The 19,802-nt window shown below is 42.1% G+C and overlaps 2 protein-coding genes across 3 annotated transcripts; both read left to right on the forward strand.

Annotated features, from left to right (window-relative positions):
- The first annotated feature begins 170 nt into the window (after window positions 1-170).
- On the forward strand, window positions 171-13,543 carry LOC104054361 (threonine--tRNA ligase 1, cytoplasmic). Its single transcript, XM_054078173.1, has 19 exons — window positions 171-390; window positions 1,473-1,565; window positions 2,348-2,538; window positions 3,108-3,231; window positions 4,376-4,497; window positions 5,317-5,434; window positions 5,872-5,936; window positions 6,603-6,681; window positions 6,792-6,938; window positions 7,154-7,252; window positions 7,588-7,754; window positions 8,295-8,457; window positions 8,563-8,700; window positions 9,138-9,215; window positions 9,315-9,415; window positions 10,525-10,629; window positions 11,426-11,498; window positions 12,231-12,345; window positions 12,460-13,543. The coding sequence occupies exons 1-19, from the start codon at window positions 193-195 to the stop codon at window positions 12,606-12,608; spliced, it is 2,325 nt and encodes a 774-aa protein (XP_053934148.1). The 5' UTR covers window positions 171-192; the 3' UTR covers window positions 12,609-13,543.
- A 395-nt stretch (window positions 13,544-13,938) lies between these two features.
- TM2D3 (TM2 domain containing 3) lies at window positions 13,939-19,399 on the forward strand. 2 transcript variants are annotated; one of them, XM_054078239.1, is made up of 6 exons: window positions 13,939-14,066; window positions 15,017-15,112; window positions 15,921-16,078; window positions 16,638-16,812; window positions 17,400-17,475; window positions 18,674-19,393. In XM_054078239.1, the coding sequence occupies exons 1-6, from the start codon at window positions 13,979-13,981 to the stop codon at window positions 18,837-18,839; spliced, it is 759 nt and encodes a 252-aa protein (XP_053934214.1). In that variant the 5' UTR covers window positions 13,939-13,978; the 3' UTR covers window positions 18,840-19,393. The 2 variants fall into 2 exon arrangements, with proteins under 2 accessions (XP_053934214.1, XP_053934215.1); XM_054078240.1 differs by having other exon boundaries at window positions 13,942-14,066; window positions 15,020-15,112; window positions 18,674-19,399.
- The last annotated feature ends 403 nt before the right edge of the window (window positions 19,400-19,802 follow it).

The following is a 19,802-nucleotide window of genomic DNA, read 5'->3' on the forward strand; positions in this document are numbered from 1 at the left end:
TGGACCCGTGATCCGAGAAAACCTTCCCACCCCGGTGATTCCGTCACTCTGCGATCGCGGGGCGGGGCCGGAGGGGCGGGGCCGGAGGGGCGGGGCCGGAGGGGCGGGGCCGGAGGGGCGGGGCCGGAGGGGCGGGGCCGGAGGGGCGGGGCCGGAGGGGCGGGGCCGGAGGGGCGGGGCGAGGCCGCCAAGATGGAGGCGGCGGCGCGGCGGGTGTCGCGGCAGGAGGAGGAGCTGCAGCGGCTGGCGGCTGAGGTGGGGCGGTTGGCGGAGCAGCGGGCCCCGGGCGGCCCCGAGCTGCAGCGCCTGCGAGCCGAGAATGAGAAGCTGCGCTACCGCCTGCTGCACCTGCGCCGCAGCCTGGACGCCGAGCTGGCCCGGGCCGCGGAGGTACCGCCGGGGGGGCAGGAGGGTCCCGGCCCGGGGGTGGGGGGCGCATGCCGGAGGAGGGGCGGGGAACACGCGGAGCGCCGCGGGGAGGGATGAAGGGGTGAAAGGGGCGCGCGTGTAGCGCCCGGGGAGGGGTGAGGGCCCGGGGGATGAGGGGTGAAGGGACACGGATGTACCGCCCGGGGAGGGCGACACGGGGAGCACACGTGTGGTGCCCGAAGAAGGGTGGGGGGAGTGTGAGGGGCGCGCGGGGAGTGCCCAGCAGTGCCGCCCCGCGCTCGGTGGGAGCTGCCCCAGCCCTGCCTGCCCTTGGCTCTGCGCTGGGGAGAGACACCTGCTCAGCACAGACCGCGCTGAGCACAGGGCCGTCCCACCGCCAGAGAACGAGCCCTGTCTGGGGAACGCTGAAAGAAACTGCTGTCAGAGGGACATTCTGTCTAACTTTCAAAAAATACAGTTACTTAGATGAAACTTCACTCTAATTTAGTTTAAGTCAAAATATTCTACTTATTGTAGCAGTACCTACTTCTGGTATCGCATTGGTCAGCCCTTTTGCTGCACCTGATGAACAGGAAAAGAACTCAGATGTGTCATGAGAAGTCCTTCTACTATACTAATTCTCAGTTCTAGAAATCTACAACTGCCTGAAGGGAGATTTTAGCGAGGTGGGTGTTGGTCTCTTCTCCCGAGTGACGGGCAATAGGACAAGAGGGAATGGCCTCAACCTGTGCCAGGGCAGGTTCAGATTGGACATCAGGAAACACTTCTTCACCAAAAAGAGTTATTGAGGACTGGCAGAGGCTGTCGGGGGAGGTGATTGAGTCCCCATCCCTGTAGGGGTTTAAAAGATGGGGAGATCAAGTGCTTAGGGATGTGATTTAATAGTGGGCAGGTATGGTTGGATTCGATGATCTCAAAGGTCTTTTCCAGCCTAACGACTCTATGATTTTAATGGCAGATCTTATTCAGTTGCAGTTGCCTCTTTCGCCCAGTATTGCTATGATCCGGTTTGTTTTCTTTCAGTGGTTGCTGGGAAAAGTGTTAAAAGCATAGGGGTACACTTCATATTGTCATATTTTCAGAAAGTCTCCAGCGCAAGTCCAGCTGTTGTGGTGAATCAAAGTAACAAGGAAAAGAAAAAAGAGAATAAAACTGTGAACCAACATCAAAATGATGTAAGTGTCTATAATAATGGAAGAAAGAGTACTGTTTGGCTGGGTACTGAAAAGATGCTGAAATCTGAAATACTTTGCTGTACTTTGAAATCCCAGATTTTGGGAAGAAGGCTTGCTAGAGCGTGTGTATAGAAAAAAATTGTTATCCAAGAGTTTCATCTTGCATGCAATTAGTAGGGTTACTTATGCATTCTTAGGTCTCTACTTTTTAATGTAACAGAGAGATTTGGGCTATGGGGAAATAAGGGCCAGGGTACCGCAGTTCCTAAGGAGCACGATGGTTCATGAATAGCTAAACAGCACGTGTGATGACTAAAAGAGGATGTTGGCATCACTTCCTGTAGTTCGATGGGTCTTAATAATTCACCTTATGTTAAACTAAAAGAAACCTTCTCTGGACTATCTTGTTTGAATCTGGTGCTTTGGATGGACTGGCAGAAGTGGGGCCTTGTTGGAGTAATCCAAACTCTTCTAGGATGTCAGGCAAACACAGATTCCGGGGTAGGAGTACAGGCTGATTTCTGAGGTAAAACTCACAAAGCTATTTAGGCCCAGACTGATGAAGGTGCTTTGGAAACTTGGAGAGCCAGTACAAAGTAGTCCCGTCCAACTTGCTGTCTGTCCTGTGTATAATTATGCGCAAATGCTTTACTGCATGTTTGTATAAAGTCTAGGAGAGTGAAATCTGGTCTCAGTTGGGACCTCTAGGGGTGCATGAACACTGAATCCTTTTATTCTCTTTCTCTCGCAAATATCTATGTGTATGATTAAATTTGTTACAGCTGCAGTGTGAGCCAAACTTCATACAAGACAGACTGAAGCTTTACGAAGCACTGAAAAAAGAACATGATGCTTTGCTAGCTTACAGAGCAGCCAACCAGAGCAAACCTATCAAGATTACTCTGACAGATGGAAAGGTGGCTGAAGGGGAATCCTGGAAAACCACACCACATCAGTTAGCTGTGGGAATTAGGTAACGCACAGATTGAAGGAGTTGTACTTCTGGAGGGATAAATCTGTTACTACAATCATTTGTCTCTTACCTTGTTGCACAAAATATATTATCGTGGTCAGTGGATGGTGGGTCTCTCAAGCTGGTTGCTTTGGAAAGCATCACTGAAGCTTGATTCAGAAGCAATAGCTGCGTAAAGTTACTGTTGTGAGAGATGCTTGAGGTTCTGTGCTGGGGTCATAAGGCTTGCTTGCAATTAAAAAGTACAACAATTAGCGAGACTGCTGGGAATCAGTAGAAACATCTGAAGTTTTGCGAGTTACCAGAGAACAGTAGAAGCTGTTGTTGAAAGCAACTTCCCTCCAGATCCCCCTACAAAAACCATTGAATGAAACTTTAAGACCTTATAGATCTATGTAAAGTTTTATGCCTTAAGTAGAAAAGTGTTCACAAAGACCTTGGGAACGAACATTAAAAGTCTTTAAATGCTCTGAGATGTGGGTGGCGTCTCATGCAGTTTAGAAATCTAAGCACTTTTGCAAATCTGAACATAAATATTTTGGTCTCTTGTAATAATTTGTGTTTTCTAGTCAAGCGTTGGCTTCAAATGCAGTCATAGCCAAAGTGAATGGTGAACTGTGGGACCTGGATCGTCCACTGGAGGGAGATTGTGCTCTGGAGCTGCTTACATTTGATGATGAAGAAGCAAAAGCTGTGAGAAAACACTTAGTTGGTTTCTACTTGATTAAAGGAAGCAATGACATGAAACAGATTGTAGCATTGTGCTTTTAAGAACTTGAATTAAAAAACAAAATCCCCCCAAACTATTCCAAGTAATGTATTTGTCATGATTCAACAAAGATTAGATACTCAGTACCTATAATCGATAGGTGAATAAAATCTTTGGGTTGTTTTCTTCCCTCTCTTTTTTACATAAAGAGGTTATTACTGAAACAAGATGGTACGGAATGTCTTGATTTGTGTGCTATCTTGAAGTAGTTTGATATCTTCTAAGACAAGTGTTCTGTGGTTTGACTTGGTGCATTTGAAGGTATGACAGTGAAAGCAACAGCGAGGCTGTCTTCCTAAATACTGTCCAGTATCCCATTTGAGTCATGAATAAAATCTACACCTCCTTGTAGAAGCGCTGTTTATTAGAAACTTAAATGGTCACGTCCTGGTCAGTTAAATGAGGAGTATACTTGGCAACACACCCAGACTCTATTTGTAAGATTCAGTCTTAAGCCTGTGTTTACGTGCTAGAATTAGACTTTGTTTTGTCACAGGCTTATTCATGGGATTAAGCTCATTTGAGACATTTCAGAAGTCTGTAAAGGCTTAATTTTGTAGCACTGGGTATAAAGTGATCTGGATTAATAGTGATTTAGAACATAAGACGGGTATTGATCCACTGGGTTGTTGCCTCCCCTCTTCTGCCATTTCAGGTGCTGTGGTTTACAATCCTATTTAACAAATGTACTGTGTGTGATCAGTGGTAACTGAACTGGCTGCATTGCTTTAGATGCGGTTAGTATAGGCAGTTCTAATTTTCCAGAAACTAACTTGTAAATGAACAAGGTACAGTAAGAACTAAGGTGATTGAATCATTATTGATTCACAATAAAGTAAAATCATCTTTTAGACTGAAATGAGATAGGGATTTATTGCTACATCTGCCATTATATTAATCATTTAGTTTATTTCAAAATGAGAACAGATAATTGTTGTACTTCTCATGGAATTTAAACAATATCGATTCCAGCATACTTCCCATCTGCGAATATACCTTGGCTCTTTTTTTTCTCTATTTATGCCATGCAAGTGACTCCGTGACTTGCTTACCCCACTTCATTTGCAGGTTTATTGGCATTCAAGTGCTCATATTCTTGGAGAGGCCATGGAAGGTTATTTTGGGGGCTGCTTATGCTATGGACCACCAATTGAGAATGGATTTTATTATGACATGTACATTGAAGACAGGTAAAATATCACTGTCTGCGAACTGTAATACTCTGTATTGAAGCTCAGTACTAGAATTGGGTTTGTTTAGTTGTATTTCTGCATGTTAAAAGTAAAATTATGCATCAAGTATAGTTTAAAACTGACAGGTTTGTTGTCTTCATAGGTATGCGTGTGTGTGTGTATTTATACTCAATATGTGTATTTATTTAAATTCAAGAGCGGTGTTCCAACACGTGCTCCTTAAGACTCACAGCTTTTGAATGTTCTATGAAAAAACGTGGAAGGTTCAGGTAAAACTTTCTGAAATTCGTCAGAGATACAGGAAAGAGTTTCCTTGAACAATCATGAGAGTTTGGTTTCAAAATGCCATAGTCATTTGTAGAAACATCACGTACGCATGTAACTCGTGTGTTTACTGCTTTTTCTAATCCTTGTGCACAGCTTTACAATTCTGTTTTTTCCTTGTTTATCTTCCTGTAGTCAGAGAGAACACCGAATCTGCATCAGCTGATAAACTAGCTCTTGCAGCTAGGTTGAACTTTTTTTTTTTCTCTTAAATCTTGTATACTTCAGGCTACAGATCTCCCAGACACTTAAGCATGTCAAAGTCAGCTCTAGGAGTGACTGCGGTGGGTTTCTTAAGGTTGACACCATTTCTGTTTCTGAGTTTAGTGTCTGAAAGTATAGCTGATTGTAACAAACGAAGAAAATACAGTGACAAATCACAACAGAACATCCCGTATTTTTCAAATTAGACCAGTAGAAAGTGGTCACTTAAGAAATGGGAAAATAAAAATAATTAATTTCGATTTCTTCTGTTGATGTCTGTTTGTTTAGAGGTGTGTCTAGCACTGAATTCCCCCTACTAGAGAACCGCTGTAAAAATATCATCAAAGAGAAGCAGGCTTTTGAAAGGCTGGAAGTCAAAAAGGAGATCCTGTTAGACATGTTTAAGGTAAATCTGTGGAATAGCTGTGATTCTGGTACCATAACCTTTTAAAATGTAATTTTATTAAATACCGAATGTAACTTGCTTATCAGAATAGTGCCTGTCTAGTAAATGGAAGAAGAAGAATAGCATCCTTTTCCCCCGTCTCCGTATAGCTTTCAAGCGTTCCGGATGTTTTCAATAATAAAAACAGTTTCTAACCTCCAAAAACTGGCTGGACTTAACACACCCTCAGGGAAATTAAGATATTTTTGGCTCTTTCCCCTCTTCTTTTACCACTTTTCTGAAAGGATGTTGAACTTTTGCATACATATGTGTGTTCATGTGACTTTTTATTAGAGTGTCTTTTACTGATGCATTTGCACTATTAATAGAAAATTTTAAAAGAGAACGTTGTTAGCTATTTTATTGATGTTTCTGATTTTTCATGTTTCTCCACACAGTATAATAAGTTTAAATGTCGTATCCTTAATGAGAAGGTGAACACACCAACTACCACAATATACAGGTAAACACAATTAAATTAAAAGGTATTATGAAATATTTCTATAGTTAAGTGTATTTCATTTAAATTCAAAGAAGAAATCTTTTTCTTTTATTCTAACTTCTGAATACTTGTGTGATTGGGACTTAATGTTGCAATTAATATGACTGCTTATGTAAAATCAGATCTTCCTCTGCTGGGAGCAGATCAGGTCTCGGTTTGTGGACAAATGGCAAGTCCACTTTTCACCCATTCTCTCTGCTTCCCATAAACAGATTAAAATACATTGCTCCTAGCTCAGCGTGGGATGAGGACCCTGTTAATTCAGTTGCCAGGGATAAAACTACTTAGCTAGAAAATGGCAAAACCATTTTTCTTGGCGTTTGTTATGCATGGTTTGTAATTTCCTGGCAAACGGTAACAACGTTTACAGACAGAACTGTATGTATTGCTGAGTGTGTTATGGTGCTCTTGGGAATGGACCAGACATGCCGAGTGTTTACTGAGTGCATATCCTGCTTCAGGTAGAAGGCATAATTACGTTTAACATGTGCTGAATTTGCTGAGTGTTGTATATGTGTACTTATTAGTGTGTTTGAACTTGTCAAGCGCTAACTTGTGTTCCATTAGTGACTATTTAAAAATGTTGGGGTGTTCTGGAGTAAATTTTTTTTTCCTTTTGGTATATAGATGTGGTCCGCTGATTGATCTCTGCAGGGGTCCACATGTGAGACACACTGGAAAAATTAAGGCCCTTAAAATATTTAAGGTAAGTAAATATTTAGGAAAAAAATCGTAACGTCTGAATGCATTAGTGTTTGTTCCTCTTTTCTCTGAGATTGTATGATATTATCTTAAAGTACGTATTTTTTGCATCAGAATTCCTCTACCTATTGGGAAGGAAAATCTGATATGGAAACTCTGCAGAGAATATATGGAATATCTTTTCCTGATAACAAAATGATGAAGGAATGGGAAAAATTCCAGGAAGAAGCCAAAAACCGGGACCATAGAAAAATTGGAAAGGTATGCTATTTCATAGTCCACTTCTCTTTTATGCTTTTGTAGTAGAATTTATTCACTTTTGTTGGGGTTTTTCCCATGTTTTGAGTGGGAGTTAGTTGCTGTCACTTTTCATTTCTGTGCACAGTCCCTTAGTGCACGTACAGTAGGAATTTTCTGTGGTTCTGCAGTTCCACCTGAAGTGGTGTTACAGCATTCAATGTTTTTAATTTACCTAGGAACAAGAACTGTTCTTCTTTCATGATTTTAGTCCTGGAAGCTGCTTTTTCCTCCCCAGAGGTGCCTTTCTTTATAACACGCTTGTGGATTTCATACGAGTGAGTATGTACTCGTGTTACTCCTAACAAGCTTAATATCAGTCGTTGGTCTTAAGTGATAGGCCATTCACAGCCCTGAGCTATGCTCAGAAACAGAAACACCTATGTATGTAACCGTATACCTGGTTTTCACTGTGATTATACGGATTTAACTTCTTTGAAAATAGACCAGGGTAAGGTACTGACATGTGCTTTCTTCGGTTGTATAAAACCTACACGTGCAGTAGTCCTTCAGTCTCTCGATTAATTGCCATCATAAGAACACAGTTGAAAAGAAACAGGCTTTGGCTTTTCACAAGCTCCATCACCTTTTAAATGTTGCATTTGTTTTACAGGAGGAGTATCACAGGCGTAACTTCGCTGAAGTTGTATCTCCAAACATCTTTAACAGTAAACTCTGGGAAGCTTCAGGACACTGGCAGCACTACAGTGAAAACATGTTCTCTTTCGAGGTCGAGAAGGAAACTTTTGCCCTTAAGCCGATGAATTGTCCAGGACATTGGTTTGTACTTGCAACTGAAAATCATATTTTACTATATTTACCCTTTTTGGGGCTATGGATAAATAAATGGTGTGGTAATGCCTGTTGTCAGCTATGCTTATAATAGACTACGAAGCATCTAGTGCGTCCAGAGAGCTCCCCTGACAGTGTCCCAAAGCACACCAAACAGGTCTTGTAGGAGGATCTCTTCAGTCAGTCTGCACTAAATGAGCCAGGTTTGTACATCCCAGTACCAGTCTGTACCGCTAGTAAATACCAGTTATGTTGGAGAGAAAGAGGCGTCAGGTGTGCCGTGCCCCAAGAAGGTAAAAGTGAACCTGTCTTGATGGTTACACACAGTGTTTTTACTCGGTGGTCTCTAGGAATACGTTCTGCGTGCGGCACCTTTTCCATTTGCCTGCCTCGTAGGATACAGGCAAGCTGGGTGAATAAATACTTTAAAATGTGATTATTATCTATATTTATATTGGTTTACATTCTGTGTTGTTGTAAATATTCTATATGAAGATTAAGAGGAAGGGTTTTCCATGGTCCTTCTAGCTTGATGTTTGCCCACCGTCCACGATCCTGGAGGGAAATGCCTCTTAGACTTGCGGATTTTGGAGTTCTTCACCGAAATGAACTTTCTGGGACTTTAACTGGCTTGACTCGCGTAAGGCGCTTCCAACAAGATGATGCTCACATCTTTTGTACAATAGAACAGGTAAAAAACAAACCAAACCTCCCCCAAACCAACAACAATTTAGTCAACCCAATTACGTTTTTATGTAATTAAATTCTAACTACTACCATTGTGTTTACATTTAAGATTGAAGAAGAAATTAAGAGCTGTCTTGATTTCTTGAAGTCAGTGTATGCTGTCTTTGGTTTTACCTTTCAACTGAATCTTTCTACAAGACCAGAAAATTACCTAGGAGAGTTGGAGATCTGGGATCATGCAGAAAAGGTAATTCATTTAAAAGCAAACAAATAAACACTTAAATACTTGCATTTGCAGAGGTGAGTTCTTTCATGTTGAATAGTGAAATTAGTGAAATTGCTTAAATCAGATGCTAAATATTGACCTTTGTGGGATTGTGTTGAAAAATGCCACATTAAATGTGAAGTTTCTTTATAAAAGGAGAACTTTCTGATTCTTACTTAGCCTTTTATCTTGGCTTGGTTTGATCTTTGTTAATTTTTTTTTCTTCAAATTAATAACAGCATTTGTACAAGGAACTACTCTTATTTCAAGAGTCTTTATCGTAAATAACTAAACACTTGAGCAGTAGGAGTCGTGCTGCCGGTTGGCTTCCTTTGTATTTCAAAGGCAAACGCTTTGACTTACGGTGATGAAAGGCCCTGCTATACCTGTTTAAATTACTCTCTCATTTTTATGATTAGCAACTTCAAAGCAGCTTGAATAACTTTGGAGAGCAATGGAATTTGAATCCAGGAGATGGAGCATTTTATGGTCCTAAGGTCAGTGAATCAGCATTTTAATACAACTTTGGGATGGACAAAATTACAGACGCAGCACAGGCAAACTCTGTTTAATAACTGTGTTGATTTGCTTCACAGATTGATATTAAAATCAAAGATGCTATTGGCAGGTACCATCAATGTGCTACTATCCAGCTTGACTTCCAACTGCCCATTCGATTTAATCTTACTTATGTTGGGTGAGTGGTTAAGCTAAATATCTTCCCTCTTTTAAATGAAATAATAACTTACTTTCATTATCTGTAATTGCTACTAAGCTGAGATGTATTAATGCTCTGTTGCTCATGTAACAAATGATTAGTCTGTACGTGAGTAGCCTGGTTAGGAGGGGTAATAGAGCCCGTGAGCAGAGGGCTGAGTTCCCGGCCTGAAGACATTCCCTAGTGATGGCTGATGGCGGTTGAACGTGGTCTCTCTTGTCAGGCAGTTCAGAGGACAATCGTATACAATGATTGCAGACAATGCTAAAGAAGACTCATTGAGTCACTTTTCTCTTTCAGCCTAATCGCTGTGTCTCCTTCGAAGACTGTGCATATGAACTTGAACACGTCTTAAGGAGACAGTGTGTTTACAATGAGCACTTTGTTCATTTTATCAGATAAAATTAGTTAACATAAACCAAATGCGTACAGTTTTAAATGAAAACTCACTTTAGCTTCCGGCTGGGAAGAGGGATGGTTATCCACTAAGTGAATGAATCTTAGTACGTGTTGCCTTGAACACACTTTCTGGGTTGTTTTTCTTGCTATGTTTGTTTTTACATATAATAAAGAGTTTCACGGGGAAGAATAAGAGTCTACCTAATTTTTTGGTCCTGTTGCATGTTCTGCAGTAGATGTCATAGCTCCTCACAAGCGAGAGTACTGTTATGAACAGCAGCTGGCTTTTGTTTTAGTCACAGGATGGTAATTCAAGGAAAGAAATGATCAGTAAGGGCAGGAAAGATTCCGTGCAACAAACTAAAAGCAGAAAAGAGTGTGGAAGAAGGTAAAATATTAAAATGCACAGAAATGGAGCTGAGTCAACATCTTTCCAGACTTAGGAGTTTGTGCCTGTGGCCCTACCTACAGGCGTGTTGTGTGTTTTTTTTAAGTCAGTGTGATTATTTGGTATTCCTTTTAAAAGCCCCGGTGATTTGAAGAAAGTACATTTTTATTAAAAATGGTAGATTTTGCTCAAGTATAAATAACTAAATTTTGTCTTCCCCGGAAAAGTAGAGCCAAAATATTAGTAGGATTATCTGTGTGACTGAAAATAATTTTTTTAAACCTGACTTATTCTTTTTCAGTAAGGATGGTGATGATAAGAAAAGGCCAGTGATTATTCACAGAGCTATTTTGGGATCTGTGGAGAGAATGATAGCTATTCTAGCAGAAAATTACGGAGGAAAATGGTATGTAGCGCAAATGCAGCTCTAAGAAATGTTTAACAATGTAAAAAAAATGCAGATCCATGCTCATGGCCCAGATACTATAATGCAAAGTAACATCCCTAGAATTTTCTCAAAATAAGTAGGTAACATTACGTGAAAAGAAGTCTAATTTTATGGTCTGAGTTGTATGAGATCCTTTTATTAATAGTTGATAGAGACACTCAATTTCATGAGATTGCAGGACAATTTATGCGATAAATCAGAAATAAGAATTGGATTTGAATGCAGATGTGCTGCATTATTCTTGTTCCTTTCTTCTTAAAAACCACACTTTTGTACTGGAAAGGCGTAAGACATATGTAAAGCAATTATTTGTTAGTCCTAATACAGGAAATATTTTTTTTAACTTGGAAGATGTGTTGTTTCATCTCGACTAAGCTCTGAAGTTATTTCTTCGTTAATGTATTTGAAGTACTAAGGAAGGCTGAGCTCTTACTTTCAGCCATCAATCCATCTGACTGTCCACCCTTTGCTATAATGTTATAAATAAAAGTGGGAAATATGCCAAAAGAGAAAATTTTATATGAAGTTATAAAAGTGAGCTAGGAAGTGAACACAAGATCCAAGTTCTATGTATGTTGTACTGGAACCAGTCTATTTGTTATTTTATCTGAACTTGCATCGAGGACGATAATGTGTTATCCAACATCCTTAGCCAATATAAATATTTTATAAACTAAATAAATTATTACTGGGGGACATGGATGTAAGTGTAAAATTCATGTTTATTTCATATTTTTCTTGTCCCGCTTGCCAGGCCGTTCTGGCTGTCTCCACGGCAGGTCATGGTTGTGCCCGTAGGACCGACTTCAGAAGAGTATGCCCAGCAGGTGAGAGCGGGACCTTCCTTTTTATGGTAGCGATCGATTTTAGTAGCTTCTTAAGTACTTGTCCTAGAGCGAAGAATGAATGCTTTAAAAATTTTGGAGACACATATGGAGGGAAGAGGTAAAGACTGCTCCCATGCAGTCTAAAATTCTGTGTGAGCCTGAGAAAGGGAGATGTAATGTTAAGTGTCTTGGATGCTGTTATTATGTACGTAGTTCAGTAATTAGTAAAGGAAAAACCATTCTGGATGGCAAACCTTATCGAGCAGCTAATGTTCCATACAGAATTACCTGCTTAAACTAGAGGCAGAGCCGGTTTCTTCCGTTTCCCAGCACACGTGCTCTCGGCAACATTACATTCGACCGCGATTGCTTTTACCCCTCTTCCCTGCTTTGCTTTTGATGCAAGCATAAGTGGTTTTGTTCCTTCTCCTCCTTCTCCTTTCTCAGACTGAGCAAACATTTCTGCCATCCCGCACTGTAGCTGTCTGAGAGCAGCAGCTCCTTCATCTGGATGTTACCTTGTGTTGTCTTCCAGCTGGAGTCCCGCTGCGCCCTCGAGCGTCTGTGCGTCTTCTTCACAGAACTGAGATTGGGTTCTGTACAATTCACAAGAGCAAAATTTTGCATGTGAATTAATTACTGGAAGAGATCGGGGAATACAGCAGGTACACATTTGTGTTGGAGAATATATACTGTAATATTAAGTGAGTTTTGGTGGGGTTTTTTTTTCAGGTTTGCAGCGAGTTTTTTGAAGCAGGATTTATGTCAGATGTGGATCTCGGTCCAAGCTGCACGTTGAACAAGAAAATCAGAAATGCACAGCTGGCGCAGTATAACTTTATCTTAGGTAATTGCAGCATCTTGAGTTTCTGAATATCACTTAATGTTGGGCATAGAGTTTGTCTGGACTTCTGTTATGTGAAGTAGGTACTAAGTTTAATGTTTGGTTTATGTCTTGCAGTGGTTGGAGAAAAGGAGAAAGCGAATAATGCTGTCAATGTGCGAACAAGAGACAACAAAGTTCATGGAGAGATTTCGGTATCCTCTGCTATTGAAAAACTGAAGAAATTTAAAAGTTCACGTATTCCAAATGCAGAAGAAGAATTCTGATGTTGCTGCTGGGCATCTAGTAGTTGTTTTCCAATGTGAAATGGCATTCCTTTTCTCCTGTACAGCAGTAGGGCTCCTCTAAGGAAGTTTTCAGTTAATGGACACACAAAATAAGCAAATGTAGCAACGTGGGTGCTGCCGGAATAGCATGAGAGGAGAGATGCAGCTGCCAACTCCCTTGACAGTCCCACAGGACTCCAGTCTGGGCGGGTTGGAGAATGCTTAGTAAATAAGTCCTGTACCTCTGCTAAAATGTGTTGTTTTTGCTGTGGAAATAAATGAGGGCTGCAAGAGGTCCTGGAGCGGGAGGCTGGGGTGGTTCCTGGGTGCTGCTGCAGTCGTGTTGCTGCCGCATAACTGCCGTGACCTGGAAGCCAGAGCTTGGCGGTTGGGGGGTGCATCAGGAACGTTGTGCTTCTGCTGTTTTGTGACTTCAGATTGTCAAATTTCCTTTTGGCCGGGGAGCGGAGTAGCTCGATTCTGAATTTGTGATCAGAGGCTACAAACGTGTCTGTTGGAAATCCCGGTGAAACCAGGCACTGACTGTGTTGCTTTGCCAAGAATGAAATTGCGTTTCTCACCATTACCTGTGTGTGGAAAGTGCTTTATTTTTTCCCCGTGTTTACTGTTACTTCAACTTCTTTCTAAAGCAAACAAACCTTTGGAAGAAGAGTGTGATTGACTGCTGTACTCGTGTGGGACGCTGAAAAGGCTGAAAGGGGCGGATGACAATTTTCATGTTAAAATATAGCACGTTGGAAATTAAATTTGCCATATTTATCTGATTTATTTATGCTTGGAAAGGATTTAAAAGTTACTGTTTCAGGCGGGTATTTTTTGAAATTACTTTTTACAACTTCCCTTCGGTTTTATATGCTGTGTTTCAGTTACAAGGCTTAGATAACATTCAGCATTATTCATCTAAGCTGTAGCGCTGTAGTTGTGATTTAAATATCACTGATACGAAGCTGAAGGTATTATTTAGTGCGTAAATATCATACAGACACACAGCTGCTGTTTTCCTGCTGCCCCAGGGGCAGACGGGTTTGTGTTAACGGCCTTGTTTTTGGGTTTGCGTTAGTTTTGATTTGTGTATCTGTTTTATCCCCTACTTTTCATGTATCTGATTATCCCCTGATTTTTTTAATAGGAAAAAAAAGTGGGAGGAACAAGTGCTGTGGGAAAGCGCTCTCTTCTACCTCACACGAGTAATGTCAGGGGCAGCGCGCGCCTGCGCCGCCGCGCCCTCCTCCGCCCCCCTTCCCGCGCGCCTGCGCCCCCGCCTGCGCCCCCGCCCCCCCCAATCCCGTGCCTCTTCCGGGCCCCGCCCTCCGCCCCGCCCGCGAGCGGCGCAGCCGGCCGGCGGCAAGATGGCGGCGCTGGCGGCCCCGGGCGCTCTGCGGAGCCTCTGCGGCGTCGCGCTCCTCCTGCCCCAGCTGTTCTTCCTCTCCGGCCGCGGTGAGCGCGGCTCCTGCCGCCTCTTTCGGGCTCCTCGCGGGTGGGCTGGGACAGGAGAGGGGCGCGGGGGAGGGAGCACTAGGCGTTCTCCTGGGTGTCTCAGCGCATCCCTGGGGCGGGGACCGCTTGGGGAAGGTAGCCGTGACCTGGGGATGCGCAGTGGCTTCTCTAGCGGGGTAGACCTGGCAGCCCCTTTGGCCGTCCCGCGGGTAGGGTGTCTGTGGGTAGACCTGACAGCTCTGTTGGTGCTCACCGGGGTACCCCACTACTTGTGGGTAGACCTGACGGCCTTCTTGGTTCTCACGGCTTGTAGCTGTGGGTAGACCTGACAACCCCGTTGGTGCTAACGGCCTGTAGACCTGGCAGTTTCCTTGGCTCTGACGGCGTGTACCCCTGGGTAGACCTGCTAGCCCTGCTGTTGTCCTTCCCCCCCATTCTGCCGTGCCCGGGCCCCCGCGCTGCCCGCAGGGCTGGGGCAGAGGTGAGGGCCCCTCAGCGCTGTCCGGCCCCGTCCTTGGAACGGCGGAGCTCTGCAGAGCCAAACGAAGGGCACACACAAACACCGCCGTAGCTGCCAGCCTGTGTCTGTCCCGCTTTATATAGGAGAAGCAACCGCATTGCTTAAGTAAAAGCATTTGTTTGGTAGCAAATACTATGTTAAATCCGATTCCTGAGCAAGGTGACTCCATGATCTCAAAGGTCTTTTCCAGCCCAAATGATTCTGTGAAATAAACACGGTTTCTTGTCTAAAATGAATGATTCAATTGTAGTTCTTGTTTTCATGTTTACATTAAACATCCTACTATTTATAGAGCAGGAAAACAGATTTTTATGATTTTTTTAAATTCTTATTCCACGTGTAATTTTGTGTCAGCATGTTGAAACCAAACTGTTCCTTAAGATGAGTTTTATTCTAGAAATATCACTTTCTCCTTTTTCCTTTCTTGTAGCAGGGTCTTTGATGACCACAAAGCATTCACAGCCATTGTCTACATTTGCAAAAAGTCTAACAACAAGTACAAACGCTCCTTATTTCAAAGCAGCAGGTACGATATTGCATTGTTTTTCGTTGGGCCTTTACCTACAGTGTCCTGAGTTTAATAGCAGAGTTCTTGAATCACTTCTTAGAAACCTATGAATGCTTTCACAGTGATAAAAGACACAATGGTGTAACACGTTATGGATTGCTTCTCGATGACCTTGACTATTAGTTTGGATGATATAATTAGAAAATTGGTCCATATAATATTTACAGCTAGAAAATCACCAGTTTTTACAACTGCCGGAGTGGTTTATGTGTTTTATACATCTCTTGGGAAGATGGAAGTTCTTGAAAGACTCCAGCATTCTTCAAGAACCTGTTACTGTTCCCTATTGAACATAAATAAGGTTTTTGTAGCTCACTAAGGGTGCATCGGGATTGGCTGAAACACTGTTCTTACTAGTAGTTTAAGAGATGATTCTGGAGGCATACAAACAGCAAATAGCTGAGCTAGCTGCACCCACAATTAGGCCTGAACTAAACGAGGTCATGTGTGTCAACCTGCTTCTATACCTGACCTGGTGATTTCCGCTGAGAAGTGTTGGCTGAGGCGGCACTAATCCGTGCCAGGCTCTGCTGTGGTGCTGTGCTCTCCTGTGCAGAACTTGTGTGAGGCGCTTGCAGGGTGGGCAGTGGTTCCTAGCACACAAACTCGCAGTGCTGCTTGCTGTGTGACAAGGAAAGCCCCTTACACAGTGGCGGCGCGCTGTGCCTGGGTATAAAAGAAAACGTACGTGTGTATATACACTTCAGACTATATAGCCTTTTTTTAATTCGCTTTCTTAATTTTATTCACATATTTCACCTTTCAGAAAGTACAGAAATTCCATCTTATGTGACTAAATGTCCTAGCAACGGGCTTTGCAGTAGATTGCCACCAGACTGTATGACATGTAACACAAACTATTCCTGTGTTTATGGGAAGCCAGCCACTTTTGATTGCAAAGTCAAGCCACATGTTCATTGTGTTGTAAGTAACCCGTTCCTTTTAAGCTCAAATTTAAGTCATTTAATTAAACTGTGGCATCGTGTCATAAAATATAACAAATTGATTTCCAGGTTCTTACATGGACAGGTTTGCAGAGCTGTGATTCACGTAGTCATTCAGCCATAGCCCATTGCCCAAGAGGCACAGCTGCCCTTCTGCATTTTGCCTGTCTTGCGTTGGTTCTTTCTGTTATGCAGCCATGCAGCTGAGTTAAATTGATTTGTCGACCAGTCAAAATGAAACCATTTTGAGAGTGGGGAGGCTAAATATCTGTCACAGGTACAAAGTGATCCCAGGGGTGAGGCAGTGAGCCCTCCTTTTGACAGTAGCCTTAGACTGAAGGAAGCAGTGATGTTAAACTGCGCTTTAAAAACTTATCAATTTTCTGATGTTGATTTTTATGTTTTACTTGACTACATAGAGGTAACAAAGAGAGTAATCGTCATTTTGCCCAAAATACCTGTCCACGAAATGTCATTTCATTCTGCACACTGTGAATTTTTCTTATTGCTAGTGAAGTGATAATGCTGTCCTTTTCTAGGATGAGAATAACCAGGAGCAGGAGAACTTTACGGTTAACATGACTTGCCAGTTCTGCTGGCAGCTTCCAACAACAGATTATGTATGCACCAATTCTACTAACTGCATGACGGTTTCTTGTCCGCGACAGCGATATAATGCCACTTGCACGGTTCGGGATCATATTCACTGTCTAGGTAAGCTGAGCTAAACCAGATTCTGTAAAGACGCTTCTTTTCTTAAGAGTTTCTTAACATTTTTTGTTCTGGGTCAATACAATGATTGCTTATGCCTGCACCTGTAACAGCCTGCACTTTCATTCATCTACTGAATTTTTTTATAGTTGCATTTTAAATTTTAAGCGTAATAGTGTCATCTAACTGTAAACAATGGCTTTGAATGCTGTTGTATACCTTCACGTGAGAGAAAGTATTTCTGTTTGATTTTTGTCAGCTTCTATGAATTAGACTAATTTGGACACCACTGAGAGAATCAATACCAAATGTCTCAGGGATCATTAAATAAATTCATGTTGGTTTCATTCAACTACTTTAATTTTCCCCTGTTTCTTCAGTGACCTTGCCTGCTTTCTGAAGTGGGGCAAAGATTGATGGAGCAAAGGGCTGTAGAGTGAACGTGAGCTTTTTGTGCTGGCAGCATTTGTTCCTATAAATGTCAATTCTTTCAGACTTGTTTTAAGAAATACAGCGCCGCTTGTCATTTTCTTACTTATTTTGTGGTCTTCCTTCATTATGTTAAGGTTTGAATGTTTTCTTACATTTAGGTAATCGTGTCTTCCCTAAGATGCTCTATTGCAACTGGACTGGAGGTTATAAGTGGTCCACGGCCTTGGCACTAAGGTACACAAGAACTGTTAGACAGCGTCAAGCTAAAATATTATTAGAAATACATTAATTGCCTATCAGATCTTCAATTTGTGTGTGTGTTTCGGGTTGTTATTTTTTAATGGTGAACTGTATAAGCAATATTTCATGTAGTCTAGCTTAAGAATTTGAAGGCAGAGGGTGCCTGAAGGTCTCCTCTGCAACAATACTTGCCTTTTTCATTGAATAGAGCTAGAGAGAAAACATTTAGCCTATTTCTGCATCAAATGTACTTTCTTCAGAGTAGATGCCAGTGATTCTCAGGCTTCACAAAGTGATCTGTTTTCTGAGTAGAGAGGATGTGCTTGCTTTTATTCTGCATGCAAAAAAACAAAATGTGCAGATCTATGGAGTTTTGTATGTTTTAAGCAATTAGGGCTGAAAACTGTCCAAATTACTTCTTGGCATCTGAAGTGAATGCAGCTGTGTCTGAATTCAGTAAATGCCACTGTAACAGCTAGAAATGCCTTAAGATGGAGTTTCTTGCATTTTTCAAATTATTAGGGGAAAGAGCAGTGTAGCAGAGTTGAAAGAAATTATTTAGGTTATTTTTGGAATATTCAGCTGTTAGAGCACCGCAACAGCAATTTGAAAGTAACTGAAGTTCTTTCAGTGGTAAGATCTTTTTAACAAAATTTTAGTCTTTCAGAAGTGGTTAATGTGATAAATTAGGTAGTAAGGCTCTATTCCAGGAGCCCAAGATAGAATAGGACTCTGATTAAGGAAGTGACCTAACCCGCTTCCCTTTATAGCAAGAGTTGTTCTCTCTGCCACCAGCCGGAGAAACTCATTGTTGCCTGACTGCTGCGTGGGGCTAAATTTAGTGTCTGGGTCTGTTTGTTTGTTGGTTTTTTTTAGCTCCTGCTAGCTTAGAAAAATTAAGATACATCTATAAATTTGAGAGTTCTGGTTTTTATTGCTTGTCATGAATGAAAAACTAACTGTTGAGTCTCTGGGTAGTATTAATTAGCTAAGAAATAGTGCTATTTCATTAAAGGCTTTCTCATTTAATAACCCACTCATCTCTTATTGTACAAAAAAATGTGGAGTTTCTTAAGTGATGTAGAGCAAAACTGTCATCAGCTTGTAGGTATGTCAGCAAGAAGCGTGTATGAACACCCAAACCGAGTTCATCTGAAAATATTAATAATTCATCATGTCTTTATTCTTATAGCATCACCCTTGGTGGATTTGGTGCCGATCGTTTCTATTTGGGCCAGTGGCGGGAAGGTCTGGGAAAACTCTTCAGCTTTGGTGGACTTGGAATATGGACGCTAATTGATGTGCTCCTAATAGGGGTTGGCTATGTGGGACCTGCAGACGGTTCTCTTTATATTTAAATGTAGGTGCAACGTGTTTCAGAGAGGAGTAATTGCTTGGAAAGGGCTCTAAATAAAAGAATATAGAGATCTGAGCCTCTAAGGTAGGATGAAGAACAGCTGTTCTTTGTGTGCATACATTTTAATGTACAGTATCTGTACTTGGTTTGCCTTTGACTAAGGTTAAATAAAAGTGGATCACTGAATAAGTTGAAATTAATTTCCTTTCTTCTGTGGACGTGCTATTTTTCTATGAAAAAAAGCTGAGCAGCGAACCGGATTCTGCACCGTGCTTGAACCTGGATGATCCGTCCGGCACTGAAAGAGATGCAAACGAACTGGAACATGGAGTTGTTTACTTCATATTAGTATGCTTGAATTTAACTTTAAAGCTAACTTCCCTAAATATGGCAGCAATATATGGGGTTTGTGTGTGAGTGAGGATAACTTTTTCGCTTGAATTACCCCAGGGGTATGTAGATTGCTGTGGTTTATGAGGTTAATTACATTCATCTCTGTCTTGGATTATAGCCAGAGCAGAAGTTAGTGACTTGTTGACTTAAAATTGTGGGGTTTTTAGAATTAGATGGCAGTAACATTAAAAGCTTAAATATGAAATAATTTGAACAGGTTCTAGGATTGTTTCAGAATGTCTTTATGTCAGTTGAGTTTGACCCACCTCTCCCCGAGAGGCACAGCTCCTTCTGGTGCCAGCCGGCTTCCCAGGCTCAGGAGGAAGGGTTGGTGATGCCACAGCTGCCTTCATCCACCTTGGATTCAGTGCTGGGGCGGTGCAGCGCCCCGTGGAGCCGCCTGAGAGGAGCGATGGTGCTCCGACCCCGCGGGCGGTGGCTGAGGGCGGGACCGGGGCTGGGCCGGGCTGGAGTAGGGACGAGGTTCATCTAAGTAATTGTGTGCTTTGAGAGTTAAACGTCCCTGTGACAGTACGGTTTCTTTTAGACAGCGTTCCCCAGACAGGGCTCG

Source organism: Cuculus canorus, chromosome 12, assembly GCF_017976375.1.
Source record: "Cuculus canorus isolate bCucCan1 chromosome 12, bCucCan1.pri, whole genome shotgun sequence".
Taxonomy (NCBI): domain Eukaryota; kingdom Metazoa; phylum Chordata; class Aves; order Cuculiformes; family Cuculidae; genus Cuculus; species Cuculus canorus.